Source organism: Aethalodelphis obliquidens, unplaced genomic scaffold (assembly GCF_003676395.1).
Source record: "Aethalodelphis obliquidens isolate GAN/ISIS:26980383/991018 unplaced genomic scaffold, ASM367639v1 scaffold6, whole genome shotgun sequence".
Classification (NCBI taxonomy): Eukaryota; Metazoa; Chordata; class Mammalia; order Artiodactyla; family Delphinidae; genus Aethalodelphis; species Aethalodelphis obliquidens.
Window position 1 is genome coordinate 41,939,961 of NW_020837950.1, and position 23,119 is coordinate 41,963,079.

Here is a 23,119-nt window from a genome sequence, read left to right on the forward strand (position 1 = left end):
AGTATACCTCTGCCAGCTGCTTACATCTCCCAAGGTTTTTAGAGAAATATCAATGTGAAATGAGAACTTCTAAGTATGAATAGAACAACTGAGTATCATCCCCTACCATTTAAAAAAGCATATTCTTTGCTTGGGGGTAGGGGCGAATATACCTGAAGTATATACCTCTCAAGTAAACTTTACAAAGTTTTTCATATATACCACATTATAGTTCTTAGGGTTTTATTCATATTTGAATCACATAGTAATTTTTAGTTCTATGGAGTGATCATTTCAAATTTTGTAATGCTATTTTTTTATAAACATTTAAAATATAAAGATTAGAAATAGATTAAAACAAATCCTTTCAATAGCTCATCTTCCTCGGCCACTAATTGGAGAAGAATAGAGAATGTGACCTTTTAAAGACCGTATGGCTTCATTCTCCTAATCCTACTACCAGCATAGACTTATATTAATAAAATGCCAAATATCTGCATGCAAAGTAGAAAATTGATTAATCTCACGTAAATACCAAAGAGCTAGACATTTAACAGCACATACAAAAATAGGTCTATGCTTTTCACTTAGAAATAGTCACGTTAAGATGATATTTAGTTATTGGGTTGGCCAATGTTATGGGAAAACCCCGAACAAACTTTTTGGCCAAGCCGATATTTAATGAGACGGTATATATTTGTGATTTGGATCTAAGATACAGGGGAAAAAAATCTAATTGATAGCCTCTCTCATATATGGATAGAATGGATTTAGAATTTAATATGTAGAATTATTCATTTTATACAGGAAGAGAAACTGGAGTCTCATTTACAAAACCTGTCCACTCTTATGGCACCAACATACAAGAAACTTGCACCTGATGCATATAATAATCAGGTAAGTTTATAAACAGTTATTGACAATGATTAGAACACTTATTATTGATGGCCTATCTTTACAAAAATATTTTTGAAGCAACGATTTTCCTTTATTTTTCTAACTTTTTCTCTTCCTAATTGTTGAAACCACTGCAGTGTTCTGTTTTTGATATATGAATATTTGATATATGAAAATTACACCATCCAAAAGAGTATATTTTTGGTCTTTTAATCTATAAAGATAATGAGCTTTTAAGGCTCAGAAGCTATTTTACCTACTAATCTTGTTCTCATATGGATAATTTTATCTCTGTAAGCAGACTTTAGTGATTAATTGCAATTATATGGCTCATACTATAGGTTCTAACCACCTGTTAACTGTTTCCACAGCAAGTCTATACATGTAAAGCTATGGGTGTACTACTTTGTAAGTGTATATACATGTGTCGAGATATGTCAGATTTTGCTAGATTTTTCCTTTTTCTTTTTCCTTTCCTATTTTCTAAGTGTGTGCTGGGTTATACCTATATGGAAGGCCAGGTGATTTGTTCAGAAATGCTCGTGAAGGAGGCAAGACCGTGAAGTCTACACTGTTTCAATAACATCAACAGCAAAAGCACTAAATGAAAGCCTGTTATGAACCAGATGCTGTGTTTAGTCACTGTGGACATTAAGATGAGCAGTGCAGATTCTCTGTCCTTACAAAACTCCTTCCTTAGAGGAGACAGAGATATGTAAAATGCCAGCTATAGAAAAACATGATAACAGCTGGGATAGAAGTATGCACATTTCTGAAGGAACAAAAAGGTTCTCCCTGAAAGTAGAGATGTAAGGTCACAAATGGCCTTGGAGGCCATACAAAGATCTTTGAACTTTATCTTATAGGTAAGAGGCCTACCACTGGGGTGTTCTAAGTGTATATTGGGGATGGTGAGGGTGAAGTGATTTAACTTGAAAAGGTCACTCAAGCCAAATAAATGAAATACAGCTTAGATTATAGAAGATTAAATTAGAGAAGTAAGCTGTTGCAATCACTGGGCAAGAGACGTTAAGGTCCTAATTTAACGAAATATCAGTAGTGATAGAGAAAATGAAATAAGTATGTGAAATATTTGGTGGAACTTATAAACTTAGTGACCAATCAGATTTGAGAACGAGCAAAAGAGAGAATTTGAGGGTCCACCAAATTTCTGGCTTGGACAGATTGTTGTATTAGTATTAGGAATCAGTGAGGAAAAGTAAGTTTGGAGGAGATAAGGAGAAGATGACAAATTTCATTTTGGACATGCTAGGTTTGACATACTTCTAGCATAATTAAAAGAAAAATTGGGAGAAAAATCCAGGTTAGCACTGTGATTTGGGAATTATCAAAATGCAGGAAGTAGTTAGTAGTAAATACAATTTTTCAGAGTGAAGATTACAAAGAGGAGAAGGGGCTAATGATTTTAATATTTAACATTTTAGGGGTGAGTGGGGGAAGAGAAACCAGTGAAGGAAGGACTGGGGGTAGGAGCAATGGAATAGGAGAGGTTAAAGATTTAAGAGGAAGAGGAAGATTGATAGATGGAGGAAAGCTTGAGGTGATGAGAAGGTATTCAGAACAGAGTACACAGCAGTATGGGTACGGGAAAGCGTGCAGTATGACACATTTTGCAAACATTGTCATTTACTTAATAATGTTAAAGACTCTATAAGGGGACTAGATTAGTCTACATAGCAGAGACAGATAGGGCACCAATTCTAGCCAACAATTTAGCTATTCTTGTTTCCATTGTGGACTTTAACATTTTCCCCAAACCTCAATTCTTTTTTTTTTTTTTTAAGTGGGAGCAAAGGACGCAACTTTAATAATGACTGTCTCTTTATAAGTTGTTTTATGTCACAACCTAGATATTTAGAGATATATGTTAATGTCTATGAAAATTATTTTAAATGCTATTAATAACAGTGGGATTAATATTGTTATTTTTACAACCTTACCTATTTTAATCAGTGTCACAGAAAAGTATAAGGAATGGTTTGCTACTGTTGTAAAATAATTCTGGTGAGCAAAATAATAAATCAAGCTATAAAAAGAAAATAAATTGAGTCTATGTTGCTAGATTTCAAGTTTGGCCATTTTCTGTTGAGTGAATTTTTTATAGGGGCTATTAATCAAATGGCTTTAACTGGGGAAAGGGACAGAACAACAAGCATTGATGTTCTTACTCCTTTGATTCCTATTATAGACTGTCTCATACAAACTTGATTATCTAAGCATTTATATTCTACACTATTACTTTTTGTTTGGAGTATTTTATGCATTTCCTGAACCCGGAATATCTAAAATATGAAGGTACCCCAAGTTTTTAAGTTATAACAAGATGATTAGGTATAATTCCTTAGATGTGTTCTAATATTTGTATATGAGTAAATATGTAGATAGATACACTAAACAATTGGCATGAAGTTTCAGTTAAGCAAGATGAATAAGGTCGACAGATCTGCTGTACAAATCGTACCTGTAGTCAACGATAATGTACATTTAAAAATTCGTTAAAAGTGTAGCTCTCATGTTAAGTGTTCTTACCACAATAAAATAAAATTTAAATACATACATACATTCATACATTAAAAAATAAATGTAATGTCTATATAAACTAAATCAACTAATGGCTAAGAACGAATAAGGTGTTTTTTATATTGCATGGTAGGTACTACTGGAAAGTTTATCCATATGTCTTAACATGGTTTAGAGACCCCAGAAAACAGCCATGTGATCTTTTCCTACAGTATACATAACACATCAAGGTTATAGGTGCTGTGGAAGTCTACTATTTGGTATTTGCCTCCTTCCCCCAACTGAATATAGTACCTTTATTTCTCATATATGAATGTTCTTCTTTGCTTTGTTCCTTGATTTCATAAAGTCTTATTGGTGAAGTTAAGCTTCATTGGGTCTTCACAGCATTTCTTCTGTTAGCTCCATGGAATTAGAATATAGGTTTTCTTAACTTAAATATCCTTTATGTCTATCCAGTAGAGTTATATTTCTCTATCTTTTCTATGGTTATCTTACCATTAAACCTTAGGACTGAATTAGCAGGCTCAAATCTCAAAATCATGTGCTTTCGTCATGTGTGGAGATGACATTTTAAACCAAGAAAACTTCCTTTGACAATGGAAATATTTTCTGTCTACACTGTTCAGAATGGTAGTTACTAGCTGCATGTGGTTACTGAACACTTGATATGCGGTTAGTGCAATTGAGTTAATGAACTTTTCATTTTAATTAATTTAAATTTAAATTGCTACATGTGGCTAGTAGCTGCCATATTGAACAGCACAGATTTACACCATCAGAAAGCCATGCACTTAGAACTGTCTTCCAGACATAGAGATAAATTTCCAGTAATGCAGTCACAGACCCCTGCATGGTATTTCTTATGAGATGGCATGAGTCTAAGGACCAGCTAGATTTTGTATACATTTTTATTCAAGGAACAGAATAAAGCCAACTAGATCACATCATCGCACAATATTATTACACTAATATATGTGTAATTAGAGTCCCAAAAGGAGGACAGAAAAATATTTTTAAGTATAATGGCCAGTTGTTTTTCAAATTTGTTCAAAACTATAAACCCATTCATCCCAGAAGCTCAGCAAGCACCAAATGGTGGGGGTCGGGGGAGATATTAAGAAACTATATAAAATCACATTAAAATCAACTTGCTTACAGTGATTAAGAGAAAATGTGAAAAGTAGATGGGCGAAAAAAGACATTACTTATAGGGAAAAAATGGATGACACACACACAAGACTTAAAGTCTGAGAAAGATGCAAGAAAAAAGAGGAGAAACATCCTTAAAGTACAGAAAGAAAAAAAAAAAGACTATCAATCTACAAATCTATAACCAGTAAAAACAACTCTCAAAGGTGAAGACAAAAATAAAGATTTTTTTTTTCAGGCATACAAAAGCTGAAATAATTTACCACCACCGGCAGACTAAAACTTCAAAAAAGTTAAAGGAAGCCCTCTCTGATAGAAAGAAAAATGATACGATAGAAATCTAGATTGGCAAAAAGGAATGAAAACATCATAAATAGTAGATATGCGAGTAAAAAGACTTCTTCCCCTTATTTAAAAAATTTCTTTACAAGATAGTTTATTTTAAAATATATTAAAAATGTAATTTAAGATTTATAACATATAAAAATAGCACAGAGGCTTAGGGATTGGAAGTATACTGTTGTAAGATTCTTATGTCATATATGGATGGAATGGTATATTACTTGAATATAGACTGTACACTACACTGTAAACCTTAAAGCAGGCAGCCACTAACCAAAAAATGTATAAGTAATCCCCCAGTAAAGAGACGAGAATGGAATTAATCCCAAAACATATTTTAAAATATGGAACTAAAAGAAAACTAAAACAAATACAAAACAAATAGCAAATGGTATATTTAATCCCAGCCATATCAAAAACCACATTAAATATAAATTTTTTAACACTCCCAATTAAAAGGCAGAGCTTGTGATATTGAATAATCACATTGATACAGAACAATTGTGATATTTAGAAAAGCAAGAACCAAGAAATACCGTGCTTGGGCTTCTCTGGTGGCACAGTGCTTGAGAGTCCGCCTGCCGATGCAGGGGACACGGGTTCGTGCCCCGGTCTGGGAAGATCCCAGATGCCGCAGAGCGTCTAGGCCCGTGAGCCATGGCCGCTGAGCCTGTGCGTCCGGAGCCTGTGCTCCACAACGGGAGAGGCCACAACAGTGAGAGGCCTGTGTACCGCCAAAAAAAAAGAAATACCATGCTAATGTCAATCAAAAGAAAGCTGGAGTGATATTAATAGCAAAGTAGATTTCATAGCAAAGAATATTATAAAGAGGATCATTTTATAATGATAAAAAGGTCAGTTTAGCAAGAGAAGATGATGATCCTAACTATGCATCTAATAATAGCTTTAAATTTTATTAAACAAAAACTGATACAACTAAAAACAAACGAAGCTACAGATACAGTCAGTTTTCAATATATCTCTCTCAAACCATTAGAACAAGTAGACAGAAAATTAGTAAGGGGACAGAAGACTTGAACAACACTTTTAACGAAATTGATGTTATGTATAGAACTCCCCATGCAATGACAGAATTAACATTATTTTCAAATATACAAGGATGATTTACCAAGATAGTTTATATTCTGGGTCATGAAACAAGTATTGATAAATTTAAAAGCCAAAAAATATGTTCTCTGATCACAATGAAATTAAATTGAAAATCTGTACCAGAAGGATACCTACAAAATCCCTAAATATCTGGAAACTTAGTGACTTATTTCTAAATGACCTATGGGCCAAAGAATAAATCACAAGGGAGAAAGTATTTCAAACTGAAGGAAAATGAAGATGTGACATTGAAATTTGTGGGATGCAGCTGTGAAGCTTCTTAGAGAAAGATTTATCGCATTGAACATTTATATCAGAAATGTTATATAAAAGTCTCAAATCAATGATCTATGTTTATATCCTATGAAGCTTGGAAAAAGAGCAACTTTAGCCATATAAAAGGCAGAAAGAAGGAAAAACTAAAGGTAAGAACAGAAATCAATGAAATAGAATACAGAAAATAGAATATATCAGTGAAACCAAAAGCTAGTACTTTTAGTCAATTTGTTCAAGAACAAATGAGAAGGTACAAATTGTCAATATCAAGAATTAAAGATGAGACACCATTATGTATCCTACAGATAGTAAAAGAATAATAATGAAAACATTATTAAAATTTTATGAAAATAAATGACTTAGATGAAATGGGCAAAGTCCTTGAAAGGCACAAATTACTGAAGCTTACTAAAGAAAAAGTACCATGAATAGTCCTATATCTATTTAAAAATTGAATTTGTAATTAAAAACTTTCCCAAAAAGAAAACTCCAGGCCCAGATGATTTCCCTTCCAAATTTCACTCATTATTTAAGAAAGAAAGAATAGTTCAATGGAAACTCTTCTAGACAGTAGTAGCAAAGGAGTAAGTACTTCCCAACTCATTCTATGAGGCTGGAAATATCCTGGTCAGACAAGGGCATTAAAGAAAAAATAAAGTCCAATGATATTCATGAATACTGATGTGAAAATTCTTAACAAAATTTCATCTAAATACATCCAACGATGTGTAAAAGGGATAATATATTATGATCAAATGGAGTTTATTTCAGGAGCAGCTGGATCATTTAACACTCAAAAGATCAATCAATGTGATTCACCATATTAACCAACATAATGGGGAAAACTATCTCAATAGATAGAGAAAAAGCATTTGACAAAATTTAACATCTATAGAAGGAAACTTTCTCAGCCTGATAAAGGGCATAGATTAAAAAACTAAAACTAACATCACACATAATGGTGAAAGAACTAAAGTGTTTAGTGTTTTTATGGTAAAGTAGCAAGTTAAAGAAGCATTTCATTCCTTAACTTGCTCAGCTAGGTGGAACTGTAATTTCTTTGCTCCATTTTGTGACATGAAACTTTTTAATGCTATTTTATTGTGATGGGATCATGCCTATTACCTAAGGTAGGCTTTGCCATCTATGAAAACTCAGTAAATGGAAAGCTAAATTTTTTTAAAAAACACATTATACATTGGGAACAAGAAAAGCATATCCATTCTCACCACTTCTAGTTAAAATCTTTTTTTTTTAACTTCTGAAGTAGGTTTTACTATTTGTTGAAGATGTTCTCTGTGCCATATTTATAAACATAAATTTAATATACAATTGTCATACAATAATAAAAATAAATACTTTTTACTCTTTATCAAATGAATGTTTGCTTAAGAAAATTCAAGGGATGTTTTCAAGAATAGTTCTCATCTTGCCAGCAAGCTTTTTGTGACAGCCTAATTTTTTAAATTGAGGTATAGTTGATTTACAATATTATATGTTTCACATGTACAACATAATGATTCACAATTGTTAAAGATTATACTTCATTTATAGTTATTATAAAATGTTGGCTATATTCCTTGTGCTGTATAATATATCCTTGTATCTTATTCTATTGAACATCTAACTGGAAATTTTAGACCATGAAATAGGCAAGAAAAAGAAAATAAAAAGGATACAGATTGACTATGAAGAAATAAAACTATCCTTATTTGCAGACAACATGTGTGTGGAAAGTCCCAAAGAGTCTACCAAAAAACTTCCTAGAATAAATGGTTTAGCACAGTTGCAAAATACAAAAATCGATTGTATTTCTCTATACTAGCAATAAACCATTAAAAATTGAAATGAAAACCAATAACAATTAAAATAGCATCAAAAATATGAAATTCTTAATATATATCTGACAAAAATGTCCAAGACCTGTGCACTGAAAACTACAAAACATTTCTCATAGAAATGATAAAAGACCTAAATGGAACGATATACCATGTTCATGGATCACAAGACTAAGTATTATTAAGATTTCAGTTTTCCCCAAATTTATCAATGGATTCAGTACATGACCTATCAAAATCTCACCAGGTGTTCTGAAGGAATTGACAAGGTGACTCTAAATAGAAATGTAAAGAACCTGTAATAGTCAAACTTTTTTTTAAAGAACAGAATTTGAATACCTATACTCCCTGATTTCAAGATTTACTACAAATCCACATTTACTAGTAATCAAGACAGTCGATTATTGGCATATACACACATAAATACACACACACACCAGCACACCATTACATAACAAAAGATCAGAATAGAGAGTCTGGAAATAGATTCAACATGTATGGTCAATTGATTTTCAACAAAGGCAATTCAATGAGATGAGTGTAAACTTTTTACCCAGCAGTGTTTGAACAGTTGGATATCCATATGGAAAAAAATTCTTTGACTCTTAATCTCACACCCTATGTAAAAATCAACTCAAAATGGATTTATTTATGTAAAATTCTAGAAAATGCAAACTACAATAATCTCTAGTGACAGAAAGCAGATCAGTAGTTTCCTGGGAACAAAGTGGGAAGCATGAATTATAAAGAGGCATGAGGAAACTTATGGGAATGATAGATATGTACCTTATTTTGATTGTGGTAGTGGTTTCATGTATGTATATGTATGTGTGTGTATATATATATATATAATCAAATAGTATAATAAACAGCATATATTTAAAGTGTAAGTCAATTATATCTCAGTAACACTATTAAATAACTTTACTGTGTCAAGGCATTTGCTCTATTTTGTGTCATTCCATTGTATTTGGGGATATAAAATATAATACTAAGGAACCTTTTTGACCTGCTCAGTACACAGGTCCTGTACTTTTTTGTCAAATGTGTGCCTAAAGATTTGAAATGCCTAAGTACTTCCCCAGTCACACACTCGCTTCCGTTTTTCAGATTGAATATGAACACAGAGCACCAGAGTGCCGTCTGGGTCTGAAGGAAGGCCGTCCATTCTCAGGGGTCACTGCATGTTTGGACTTCTGTGCTCATGCCCATAGAGACTTGCACAACATGCAGAATGGCAGCACATTGGTAAGTGGTGCTGAGGAGAGGTTAGCAGCATGTCCTGTTGAAGAGTAGAGGACTGGAAGTTAGCAGCATTTAGAGTAATATGTTTTCTGCCGGTGTCCCTGCAGAGAACAGTGTTTTCATGAATGATTGCTATTGCAAGGTGACCTTGTTTTGCATAACTAGTACTCTCATAACAGGTTGGCATGTCACCTTAGTGGAAAACTGTATTGACAAGCATGTGAAAATCATGGAAATTCTTGGGCTTCCCTGGTGGCGCAGTGGTTGAGAGTCCGCCTGCCGATGCAGGGGACGCGGGTTCGTGTCCCGGTCCGGGAAGATCCCACATGCCGCGGAGCGGCGGGGCCCGTGAGCCACGGCCGCTGAGCCTGCGCGTCCGGAGCCTGTGCTCCGCAACGGGAGAGGCCACAGCAGTGAGAGGCCCGCGTACCGCAAAAAAAAAAAAAAAACATGGAAATTCTTGGTGCTGATCTAAACCAGTGACTAAGGCTCTCCAGCTACAATCAGATGCCCAAAAAAATTCTTTCAAAATTCACTGTCACATATCTAGTAGGTTATAATCAGTTAAGCAAAAAGCCATATACGAGCTAAGGTACCAGTCCAGCCTGCAGAGAAAAGTATAAATGAAAAATGCATCGTCGATGTCACACCAACTACTACAGAAAGTTCAAAGTGCAAAAGAACCCATTGTAAGTACATATTACAGTGGGTAAAATGGATTGGTCCTTGTATTTGAAGGCTTTGGTAAGGGGAGAAAATGGATCCATCTTAGGGGGGAGCAGTGTTGCGTACCATCAAAACCCAGGGTGTGGCCTTGCACCTAAAGAGATGACTCAGAGTGGAGATAAAGAACGAAAAAGCTCAAGTACAGAAACTATAAATTAATCAACCTAATGAGTTATCAACATGGATACAGGTGTAATTGAGGAAGATGACCAATGAGACCTAACGTGGAAAATAGCAGGCAGGCACTATAGTTAAATTATAGTGTAGAAGAGAATTCAGAGAGATAGTAGGCAGTAGTGGAATTAATTCGAGGAATCTGCTGTGAAATTTTTGTTGAGAAACAAAGAAGGTATTGGTCTAGACCAGGGGCTGGAAAAGTTTTCTGTTAAAAGCTTTGCAGGCCACATAGGATCTCTGTCATATTCTTTGTTTGGGATTTTTTCAATAAAAAGTTCTTTAAAAATGCAAAAAAAAACATTCTTAGTTCACTGGCCGTACAAAAACAGGCTGCAAGGCAGTTTGGCCACAGGCCCTAGTTTGCTGATTTCTGATGCAGGAGAACAAACATGAGACTTATCGTCCACAATATCTAACACCGTCACTCACCAGGTATTGAACACCTGCTCATCATTTGGAGGTTCTGCTAGATTCTGGGAAGTAGAAGAAATAAATGATAGCTGGAGCTACAGGAGGTCTTGAAGATAACCAGGTTTCTCTCCAGCAAGGTGAAGGAGAGTGGGCAGAGGATGAGAAAGTTTTTGATTGAAGGGGAATTTGTCTCTGATAGGTCACAGGTTCTGTGAGGTGAAATGGAAAGCAGCACTGGAGAGGTAGAAGCGAGTAGGGATCAATTGTGGGAAAAGGTTACAAGTGTTCAGAGGCAAGGATTTGGGAAGACTTATGTGTACGAAGTGAAATGCTCATTTTAATACCATTGCATGTTAAACTTATTTATAAAGGTAAATCTAATGTAATCATCACACTCCTTTCAAGAGTATCTTTCAATGATTTTGTATTACCTTGGGTTTTAAGTAACTGTGGTCGCATTTTCTCCGTTAATTAAAAACACTAAATACTAAAAGCTAGTATTTTAAAACCAACAAACAATCTTTCATCAAAGCCAATGTGATTGTGGCCAACAAAAGAAATAAAGTACCATCAAATTATCAAAGCAGCAGAAGTAGCTTTTTTTTTTTTCTTTTCAGAAGAGAAATGAGTGAGAAGAGAAACAGTAAGTTAGATTTCATAAAGTACAGAGGAGGGAAAAGAAAGGTAGAAGCAGTGTTAACTTAAATATTACCTGTATCAATCAAATCTTCAATTTTACATTATTTAGATTTCACTTTGGTATCCTGTGGAAATTTCTTAAACACAGCTAAGGAGAGTTAGCTGTGAGGAAAGATGTGAAATCTCTTTGTGTACAAAGTATGAGATGAGGCGAATGTGATGTTACCAAAAGCAGAGGAAGTCATTTGGTAGAGGAAACTTGTAGCTTCTTTTTGAAGCTTCTTCCCTTAGTCAGAAATGTATGTGAAGAAGTGTCACTGCAGTGACTGTAACGGTTCCTGATAGATTCCAAAAAAAAAAAAAAATGTCAACATGAACTTGTTTATCTTGATGTACATTTTGATGCAATTTTCATTAATAACAGACAGTCGTGGTTTTATGGTAACAAACCAATCTGGTCCACTAGGCCAGCACCACAAATGTAAATACTGAGAAGGGAAAACACACGCACACACACACCAGCTGTCATCTGGACTGAAACTGAGTCTGTGCTGTCTTATTTCCCTGCCAGGTATGCACCCTCACTAGAGAAGACAATCGAGAAATTGGAGGAAAACCTGAGGATGAGCAGCTCCACGTTCTGCCTCTCTACAAAGTCTCTGATGTGGATGAGTTTGGGAGCGTAGAAGCTCAGGAGGAGAAAAAACGAAATGGTGCCATTCAGGTACTGAGTTCTTTTCGACGGAAAGTCAGGATGTTAGCAGAGCCAGTCAAGACATGCCGACAAAGGAAACTAGAAGCCAAGAAAGCTGCGGCTGAAAAGCTTTCCTCTTTGGAGAGCAGCACAAATAAGAATGAAAAGGAAAAGTCAGCCTCCTCTCGCACCAAACAGATTGAAAATGGAAGCCAGGTGAAACAGTTGGCAGGTAAATTTAATGTGAAGCACTGTATGTTACGTGACACTTATTTTAAAAACGAACATTGTTAACTTTGGAAGGTTATGTTCGATCATGGTCTTAGTTCTGTACTAGAATTTTCTCTAAAGTAGCAAGGCCCAGGCTTTGTTCTTGGAGATGGTAGTGAGGTGTTGCATCAGCCCCAGTGTGAGGGAGAAGTTTGGATTTTATTCTATACTAAATGGCAAAGTTTTATGGTAAGTGATATGGTGAAATTAGTGTTAATCCGTCAACGACAGACAAACCAAATTAGAGGTAGAGGAACTAATAGTTTGGAGATTGATGCAGTAAACCAAGAGTGAGGTAATAAGAGCTTGAATTTTGGTGGTAGCACTGAAGATATAGGAAGAGATGACAGAAGCGAATTCTTCCAAAATGATTATCGATACGATGGTGACAAACCATTAGAATGAAGGAGAAAAAATACTGAAGGATGACTCCAAAGTTATAAGCCTAGATAATTAAAACAGTACTATTTATTGAGGTAAGTTTGAAAATAAGATTTATGAGGGAAGGCCAGGAGAATAAGATACCTTTCTTTAGCCATGTTGAGGATGAGGTGTACCAGGGGAATCCACATATAGCTCTTAAAAAGCTTTTACCCATCAAAATAGATCACATCTGTCGTAGTAGCAATAGAGCATTATTTATCAATGCTAGTAGATATTCTGTTTCTTGCTTTGTCTATAGTTAAGACTCTAAAAGGAGAAATCATACAGTGAGATGTCCATATCCAAATTTCAGAGATGGTATTGGCCTAGCTATTAACAAAAGAAAAATGCTTATCTTTTGCATTAGTATAATGCTCTGCTTAGAACCAACCGTCTTTGCTTCACAAAGTCAAATCTCCCTACTGATTGATTTTGAAGCTCAAGGATAAAACTAATTTAGAATAATATGTCAAAGATGTTTAATAAACATTTGTTGATTGGTTGACTTACACTAAGAGAAGTAAATCCTATCCACTCCCTGATATCTCTTTTAAGTTAGCTATAAAGTACAATCAGTTAGAACTTTGTGTCTAGTTCCTTCTAACTGGCCTCTGCAGTGATTGTTTCAGTTCTCAGGACTGCCATTGTGGCTCCATTTATCTGTTCTCATCTCATATTACTCTTTCTTTTAAGTGTGGTCATGAAACAGAAGTATGACTTTTAAAAGTTTCATTTACAAAGCTGAAAGTTCCTTTAAAGTTGTATCTACAACTGTGTTAATTTCCTTCCTGGAAAGCACGCTAATGAAATAGGGTTTGCCAATTGTATAAGGTGCTTTGGGTATTTAAATGGATGTCATTCTTTTTCTCATAGCATTGCTGAATCTTCCATAACAAATTTTTTGCTACATTACCTATTTAACATATTTGATTGCATGCCAGGCAATGGAGAAATAAAGTAAAATAAGACATGGTCCTTTCCCTCAAGGGACTACTTTGCAGTGAGGTGAGGAGGGGACTAAAAATGGATAATTCCAGTACGTTATGACTGTTGCTTTATCTGACTGATGTTTGCAGTGGCCATGACGAAGTATTACAAAAGCACTAGAAGTTGGGTTTATAGACGGCTTCCTTGAGGAAGGCATAACTGTGTCAAGGAAGGGCAGGGAGATGGCAGGGCACTTCAAGTAGAGAGTGTGGCTTGATCAAACGCGCAGAAGCTCCAGAGAACACGATGCTCTCGATGGAATGGCTTTTGGATGTTTTATTACATTTTTCACCATTTTCCAAAATGTACTGCTGTGTGCTCTGCCATTTTATTTCTAATGCCTTAGACACAAAAAATGACGCCAGACAGTGATTAGAGAGCTCTGACGTTGCTCTTGTCCTCGTGTGATGCGTGTTGCATAATTCTACTGATGGTTCTCACGTACATGTAGGCATCCTCCCTAGTTCTCATAAAGTGCTGATCAAGCGTGTTTGTCCTCGCTCTCTCTTATCCTGTCCACAGAACTTCTGCGACTTTCAGGACCAGTCATGCAGCAGCCCCAGCCCCAACTGCAGAAGCAGCTTCCACAGCCACAGAAGCAGCCACCACAGCTGCAGCAGCCACACCACCCCTTCACTGATAACCCTCAGTCAGAGTCTGTCAGCTCTTACACGTCTTCTGGATCCGCCAGTCTATACACGAGAAGGCCCAATCCAGTTAGTCCTTATCCAAGCTCTTCACACACTTCAGATACTTATGGAGGCGCCAACCCTATGAACCTCTATTCCACCTCATCCCAAGCTGCAGGTTCATATTTGAATTCTTCTAATCCCATGAGCCCCTACCCTGGGCTCTTGAATCAGAATAACCAATATCCATCATCATACCAATGCAATGGAAACATATCAATGGACAAGTGCTCCCAATATCTGGGTTCCTATTCTCCCCAGTCTCAGCCCATGGATCCATACAGGTATCCAAGCCAAGATCCTCTGTCTAAGCTAAATCTACCACCCATCCATACGCTTTACCAGCCGAGGTTCGGAAACAGCCAGAGTTTTACTTCTAAGTACTTAGGTTACGGAAACCAAAATATACAAGGAGATGCCTTCAGCAGTTGTACTCTTAGACCAAATGTACACCATGTAGGTACATTTCCTCCTTATTCCTCTCATGAGATGGATGGCCACTTCATGGGGGCTGCCTCTCGATTACCACCCAATCTGAGCAATCCAAACACAGACTATAAAAATGGTGAGCATCACCCACCTTCTCACTTAATCCATAACTACGGTGCAGCTCCGAGCATGTTCAACAGCTCTCTTCATGCCCTGCATCTCCCAAACAAGGAGAATGACATGCTCTCCCACACGGCGAATGGGTTATCTAAGACGCTTCCAGGTCTTAACCATGATGGAGCTGCTTCTGTCCAAGAAGGCTTCCACAAAGTACACGACGCTGGCAGTCAGGAAAAGCAGCCTTGTGCTGCCGAGGACAATGACGAGGTCTGGTCTGATAGCGAGCAGAGCTTCCTGGACCCTGACATTGGGGGAGTGGCTGTGGCTCCGACTCATGGGTCCATTCTCATCGAGTGTGCAAAGCGCGAGCTGCACGCCACCACCCCTTTAAAGAATCCCAACAGGAATCACCCCACCAGGATCTCACTCGTCTTCTACCAGCACAAGAGCATGAATGAGCCAAAACATGGCTTGGCGCTCTGGGAAGCCAAAATGGCCGAGAAAGCCCGCGAGAAAGAGGAAGAGTGTGAAAAGTATGGCCCAGACTATGTGCCTCAGAAAACCCACGGCAAAAAAGTGAAACGGGAGCCCACTGAGCCGCATGAACCTGCCGAGCCCACGTACCTGCGCTTCATCAAGTCCCTTGCCGAAAGGACCATGTCCGTGACCACAGACTCCACAGTAACTACATCTCCATACGCCTTCACTAGGGTCACGGGGCCTTACAACAGATACATATGATGTCGCCCCTTGTGGTTACCTCATTTGAAAAGACCACAACCAATCTGTCCATAGTGTAGTTCGCATGATGTGGGCAGTGGGGAAAGGACACAGTATTCCTGACAAATGTGGTGAGAGGAACCTCAGCTCACCAGCAAAGAAAGAGGTCATCTTACCATAGCACTTAATTTCCACTGACTCCTAAGTGGTCACAGATGGAATCTAGGCAAAAGACCAAAGCATTCTATGCAAAAAGAAGGTGGAGAAGAAAGTGTTCCACAATTTACATTTTTAAACACTGGTTCTATTATTGGATGAGATGATATTTAAATGTGATATTTTTCGCCCTTTACAGCTCTACACATCTGTGACCACTTTTAATAATACCAAGTTTGCATAGTCGTGGAACACAAATCAAACAAGTACTGTAGTATTACAGGGGCAGGAATCTTAAAATACCATCTGGTGCTGAATATACAATGTACTGAAATACTGGAATTATGGCTTTTTAACATGCAGTTTTTACTGTAATCTTAATATTAACTTTTATTTATCAAAATAGCTACAGGAACATAAATGAATAGACAGCAAAACACTGAATTTGTTTGGATGTTCTAAGAAATGGTGCTAAGAAAATGGTGTCTTTAACAGTTGAAAATTAATGCCTTTATATCATCAAGATGCTATCAGTGTACTGCAATGCCCTTGAATAATGGGGGTACCTTTTCATTCAAGTTTTTAATCATAATTACCTATTCTTACACAAGCTTAGTTTTTAAAATGTGGACATTTTAAAGGCCTCTGGATTTTGCTCATCCAGTGAAGTCCTTGTAGGACAATAAACATATATATGTACATATATATATACACACAAATATGTATATGTGCACAAACATGTATATCTATAAATATTTTAAATGGTGTTTTAGAAGCACTTTGTCTACCTAAGCTTTGACAACTTGAACAATGCTAAGGTACTGAGACGTTTAAAAAAAAAAAAGTTTACTTTCATTTTAGAATGCAAAGTTGATTTTTTTAAGGAAACAAAGCTTTTAAAATATTTTTGCTTTTAGCCATGCATCTGCTGATGAGCAATGTGTCCATTTTTATTACAGCCAGTTAAATCCAAAACGGGACTTATTGGATTCAAGGGAATACATTAGTCCACAAAACACATGTTTTCTGGTGCTCATCTCACATGCTATACTGTAAAACAGTTTTGTACAAAATTGTATGACAAGTTCATTGCTCAAATATGTAGAGTTTTAAGAATTTTCTGTTAACTGCAGTTAGTGATTAACCGCATGCTACAGACTCAACAAAGCTAGTTCACTTAAGCAATGCTATTTTATGGATCTGTATGCTCTTCAGCGCTGCCTTTGTGTTGATAATTGTACGTTGTGATGTTGTCATTTCTTAGCTTAAGTGTCCTCTTTACCAGGAAGATTGAGCAGACTGATGCCTGCATAAGATTAATAAACAGGGTTAGTTCCATGTGAATCTATTAATTAAAAGAAAAAAAAAACAGGCAGCTGGTTTGCTGTGGTGGTTTTAAATCATTAATTTGTATAAAGAAGTGAAAGAGATGTATAGTAAGTAAATTAAATTGTAAACAAAACTTTTTTAACGCAATGCTTTAGTATTTTAGTACTGTAAAAAGAAATTAAATATATATATATATATATATATATATATATATGGATTTGAAGCAGAATTCACATCATGATGGTGCTACTCAGCCTGCTATATATCATAATGTGAGCTAAGAATTCATTAAAGGTTTGAGTGATGTTCCTATTTGTCATATACCTCAACACTAGTTTGGCAATAGGATATTGAACTGAGAGTGAAAGCTTATAGCATTGTGTACCATCATTTTTTTCCAAGTCTTTTTTTTATTAAAAAAAAAAAAAGCATACCTTTTTTCAATACTTGATTTCTTAGCAAGTATAACTTGAACTTCAACCTTTTGTTCTAAAAATTCAGGGATATTTCAGCTCATGTTCTCCTTATGCCAACATGTCACCTGTGTTTATGTAAAATTGTTGTAGGTTAATAAATATATTCTTTTTCAGGGATTTAACCCTTTTATTTTGAATCCCTCCTATTTTACTTGTATATGTCCTGATGTAACTAAAACTAATTTTGTAAATCTGTTGGCTCGTTTTATTGTAAAGAAAAGCATTTTAAGAGTTTGGAGAATCTTTTGACTGTTTCAAGCAGAAAAAAAAAATTACATGAAAATAGAATGCACTGAGCTGATAAAGGGAAAATTGTAAGGCAGGAGTTTGGCAAGTGACTGTTGGCTAGAGTCCTTAACTCTCTAAATAAAGATTTTTGATCCTGTAACCAATACAGGCACAGATCCATGAGGACTTCTCTACACAAACAAAACACTTAGGGGGATGGTGTGCAATCAGCTGTACAATTATGTCTTAGTCTGTGTACATTTTTGCTTACTAACATTTCAAATAAATTCTTAATCAACAGAGGCCTTTGAGTTTTATTGGTCAAATCTTTATAACTTGGCTTTTGTCTTTTAAAAAAATGTCTCCAGTTTTTGGCTGTAACCAGTTTACAGGCATTTCAAGAACATTTGTTTTGTATTTGTCAAACTGCATGATTTTAATATTTTGCGTATACCGTATATCTCACCCCACATATTTGATTACTTCATGCACATGTGTTGGTTTTGAGTCAGCCATCCCGATACGAGTGAATAATTTGGTTTCTGTATCCTCCACTGTCATTTGTCAAACTGCTGGCCAACAAGAGCAGGAAGTATAGTTTGGGGGGTTGAGGAGAGGTTAGGTAAGGAGGAAGAGAGGAAATTGAGTGGCATATTGTAAATATCAGATCTATAATTGTAAATATCAAACCTGCCTCAGAATGAATGGAAAGCAGATCTCCAATTTGCTTATATAGGAATATCAGGTTGACTATATAGCCATACTTGAAAATGCTTCTGAGTGGTGTCAACTTTACTTGAATGAATTTTTCATCTTGATCGACGCACAGTGGTGTACAGTTCACTTCTAAAGCTAGTGGTTAACTTGTGTAGGAAACTTTTGCAGTTTGACACTAATATAATGAATCTGTGTGCATTTTTCTACGCTTTTTTAAAAAACAGTTTCATTTCATTTTCATGAGATGTTTGGTTGTCTGTAAAAATCTGAGGATGGTTATAAATACTGTAAGTATTGTAATGTTATGAATGCAGGTTATTTGAAAGCGTTTATTATTATATCATTCCTGATAACGCTATGTGAGTGTTTTTAATAAAATTTATATTTATTTAATGCACTCTTAAGTATTGTCTTGTTGAAGTTTCTGTTTACTGCCTGAATTACTGCCACCTCGGTGAGGCAAAAGGGAATGAAAAGAAATTGCTTTTTAAAGCTACTTTGTAGATGGTTATTCTTTTTTTTTTTTTTTTTTTTTGCGGTATGCGGGCCTCTCACTGTTGCGGCCTCTCCCGTTGCAGAGCACAGGCTCCGGATGCGCAGGCTCAGCGGCCATGGCTCACGGGCCCAGCCGCTCCGCGGCATGTGGGATCTTCCCTGACCGGGACGCGAACCCATGTCCCCTGCAGTGGCAGGTGGACTCTCAACCACTGCGCCACCAGGGAAGCCCGGAAGCCCGATGGTTATTCTCAATAGCAAACTCTATGGTAACATCGAAATAATTAAGGCCAAAATATTTCTCTAGTTATTCAACTTTGTTTTCAAGCTTGTTTAGCCTCTTCACTTTGCATGTGTAGCCAGTGTAAGTCAGGAGTGGTATAACAGCACTTCTGCTGACCACAGGCTGACCATCCCTCCTGGTGTAGAGTCTGAGGGCTATCGGTGACAGCAGGGACACCAGGGTTGAGTTCATACTGCTTAGGTCTAAGGCCAGCCCTGCTTTCAGATTCTCATTTTCCTCCTCAAGTCCACTCTTCAAGGAAAACGCCTCTTCCTGCCTATCGGAAAGGCAAGCAATGTTAGGCAACGGGAGTGGGAAGAGGTAGCCTGGGAGGCACCAGACAAATGTGCATGTCCTCACCCACCCCACATGGCTTCAGGGAGCTGGAGGCTACATTGTCCTCTCTACCCCTTCCCCTGTCATGTCAATCACCCCTCACACAGCCCCAGTGCACTCCTGCCGAAACACTTTCTAGAAACACAAGATAACCAAACACAGTTACTAGTTCTACTTAGACTGAGTCTTCCAACCCTCACCCTGACCCCTTCCGAAACTGGTAGGGAAATCATTTACATCATGCCTGAAGTAAGGGAATTCCCTTTCCCATACTTTTCTCTCTGTTCAGCCTGGGTCAAATAGTCATGCCTGAGCCCAGGAAATGACTGCCGTTTAATGATCTTTGAACTCGTGGCCTGGGTGATTCCTCCAGCACTCTATTCAAAGCCAGGATGTTACGAGGAGAAGCAACATCATCATTAAAAAGCAGTGATTCACCCACCAATTTTTTTTTTTTTTAATTTCAACCCTCTTGGGGTGTTGTCAACGCTCATTTCATGATCCATCCTCTGGTTGGACCTTGGGAACCTCCCACTCTTCACATTTGCTAGTCTCCACTGCCCAGGGCAAGGGGAATTTAAGGTTCTGTGAGCACAAAAACTTTTCCTGCCAGGGCCCATCCAGATCCCACTAGTGGAAGCTGGTGATGCCAGTGCCCTGTAAATGAAGGTGCAGGCAGCCCTGCTGCTTCTAAGCCCGCAAGTGGAGAGGAGAGACAGCTGGCAGTAACACATGAGCCAGCATCACAAAGCTTTATTGACCCCTTGGCTCCTCTGGAAATAATTGCCAAGAATGAACCTTTTCATGCAAGCAGCCATGCACACAGCTGCCCTGTCACACAGTACCACTTGCTCCTTTCCTTGGTCTCTTCAGTTGGTCTATCCTAAAAACCCTCCTTCCCGCTTTGGGTAATTCGAGCTTCTCTTCGACTCCTGCCTGACTCTCCTGCTCTGTACCAAATCAGCTATGTAAGATTCAGTGAGAAAAGACCTTATTCATCAAGGAATCTTCTCCTCAAGCTGCAGAGAATTTTTATTTGGTTTTGTTGGTTTAAAGGCCACCTGGAGGTGAGTGTCCAGCAAAAAAAAAAAAAAAAAAGGAAAGCTGGGGGAGCATCTTTTCTTTCAAATCAATGCAGGGGGAGAGTGCGGGCCACATGAAACACTTGCTAACTAACTTCAGTCACTGGGCTTTGCGGTAAGGGGCGGGGTTACTTCCTCTAAGGGGCGGGGTTACTTCCTCCCTGCATTCGTCCCTCTCTCCGCTGAGAAACACTCTCTAGTTGTTAGAGCGGTGAGAAAACGTTCGCAAAAAAGCCTTGAAGAGAATTCACCGTAATTATAGATTATTTCAGTTTTACCAGCACTCTTAAGTTTTCGAAGAACAAAGATACTTTTATTCCCGTATTTTCGAGGCCACGTGCCTGCATTTCCCTCTCTCTTACCAGGCAATTTCTCACAAATGTCTTTGCTTGTCTGGTACAACATTCATCCCCTCTTGAAAGGAGCCTCTCTTTTCCTTGCACACACGCTGCACGAGTATGCTTTCTTTGGGGGCTTCTTTTTATGCTTTTTCAAAAGGAATTTCTTGACTTACATTGACATTTTACTCTCTAATCAATTCTTAATTCAAACTGAAATGAGATTTCTCCTTAGTGGATGAGTAAAATAGTAGTTACAGAGAGAGATTCCACTTCTTCCCTACCCCCACAAGAAGGAATTCAGGTCATTTAAATTCACGGAATGAAGGATTTATAGGCATATTCACCAAGCGCTTTCTTTGTATTCCTCGCACAGCATAGTCACAGTAATAGAAATCTGGGTGGTGTGGCTTGAAACTCGAGATGCCCCTGGTGCCCTAACCCCTCTCTCTCATGGGTAGCTCTCGACTGAGCTTTAAGAAACATGATGAAGTACCGGCAGAAGTGCAGCAGAAAGCACCTGGCTTTGGATGCAGTAGTTTTACTAGTTAAGCTTCATCTGTAAAAGTCCGTAAAATAGTACATTCCTCACAGGGACATCGTAAGGATTAATGGGAATGTAAAACTTTAAGTACAAACTCAAATACACGGTTATTCTTGCAAAGTTTTTCCTCTCCCTCCCTCCCTACCCTTTGCTTCCTGCTAGAAGGTGCAGCCCACTGACCACACTTTAGTGCCCACCCAGCTGACTTCCCACAACACGACCACGAAGTCCCTCTCCTGACCAAACAGGTTTGCATAACACCGTAAGAGCTCTTGATGATGAAGCAGCACTAGGACCTCCAAGCTAGAGAGAAGACAGTGACAAAACAAGGAAATAATCCTCTGTCCTATAATCTTATTAACCCTCAAATTGGTTTTCAGATGAGGTAATAATCCCCTAGTGACTCTGTGAAAATTCCAGTAGTTGGAATGACATCACAGTTTCTAAGATACCAAATACACATCAAAGACCAATAAGAAGCTTAACCAATTTGAGTTAAAAGCAGAAGGAAAAAAAAATTAACCAAAGGAAAAAAATAAATGATTGAGGAAATTATATTTTTATTTCCTTTCCTTACAATGTCATCTACTAACAGGTGTATTTCATGGAATTAGTGTTTATAATATCCATGTTTCAAATACACGTATTTGAATAAAATATTTTTAAGGCAGAGTATATTAAAATGGAAGGGAGTTATGTTCCAAATATTATGTATCATTGATTTTTAAAAATTTTTGTTTTTATATTCCCTAGGAGATGACCTACAATAAAGAACTATAGCTCTGGGTTCAAATCCTGGCTCTGCGTTACTAGCTGTGCGACCTTGGGCTATGTGCTAATCTGTCCTGTATTTTCCTCAATTTCCGCATCTGAAGAATGAAAATAATAATAACTATGTCACAAGGTTGTTGTGAGGAATACATGAATTCAAAGCACATCAAAAGAACTAAAAAAACAAAAGCCAGATATTATAATTATGTTAATTAGTTGAACTGAAGCTGTAATTTCCTACCATAGTGGTTTTATTTTATGCATTTTCAAGTCATTAGTGAGAAAAAAGGAAGTACATTTTAACTGTACAAAGTCATGGATAAGCAGATTTGAATGAGACCTTAGAGATCACCTTTCCCAACACCTGGTTTTATATAATCATTCATTCATTCACTCATTCATCCATCCATTAAGAAATAGTTTTAAACACTCTTAAAAATTGTGTCACGTGCATTTCTGGGAGTTAGGCATCCAGCAATGAGCAAAACCAGTAAGTCCCTATCCACTTGGAGCTTATATTCTAGTTAGGAGAGAGACACAGAATAAAGTAGCTAAGTACACAGAGGAAAAGTAAGGCAGGGTAAGGGAAAAGGGAGCAGTGACTATTGGGAGGGATGCTGGATTTTTTAAATATCAGTTTGTCAAGGAAGTTTTACTGATAAGGTAATATTTGAAGGCAATGAAGATACAAGCCATGTG

General features: G+C 37.2%; 1 protein-coding gene across 4 annotated transcripts in view; it reads left to right on the forward strand.

Annotated features, from left to right (window-relative positions):
- The window catches only part of TET2 (tet methylcytosine dioxygenase 2), a 134,340-nt gene extending 115,368 nt beyond the window's left edge, over window positions 1–18,972 (forward strand). For 2 of the 4 annotated variants that reach the window (XM_027103414.1, XM_027103415.1), the window contains 4 exons: window positions 787–876; window positions 9,246–9,383; window positions 11,905–12,259; window positions 14,230–18,972. In XM_027103414.1, the coding sequence (XP_026959215.1) occupies window positions 787–876; window positions 9,246–9,383; window positions 11,905–12,259; window positions 14,230–15,686 (2,040 nt within the window). In that variant the 3' untranslated portion in view covers window positions 15,687–18,972. Of the gene's footprint in view, window positions 1–786; window positions 877–1,364; window positions 5,186–9,245; window positions 9,384–11,904; window positions 12,260–14,229 lie in introns of those variants that run through there. The other 2 variants (XM_027103416.1, XM_027103418.1) reach the window with 2 other exon arrangements.
- The last annotated feature ends 4,147 nt before the right edge of the window (window positions 18,973–23,119 follow it).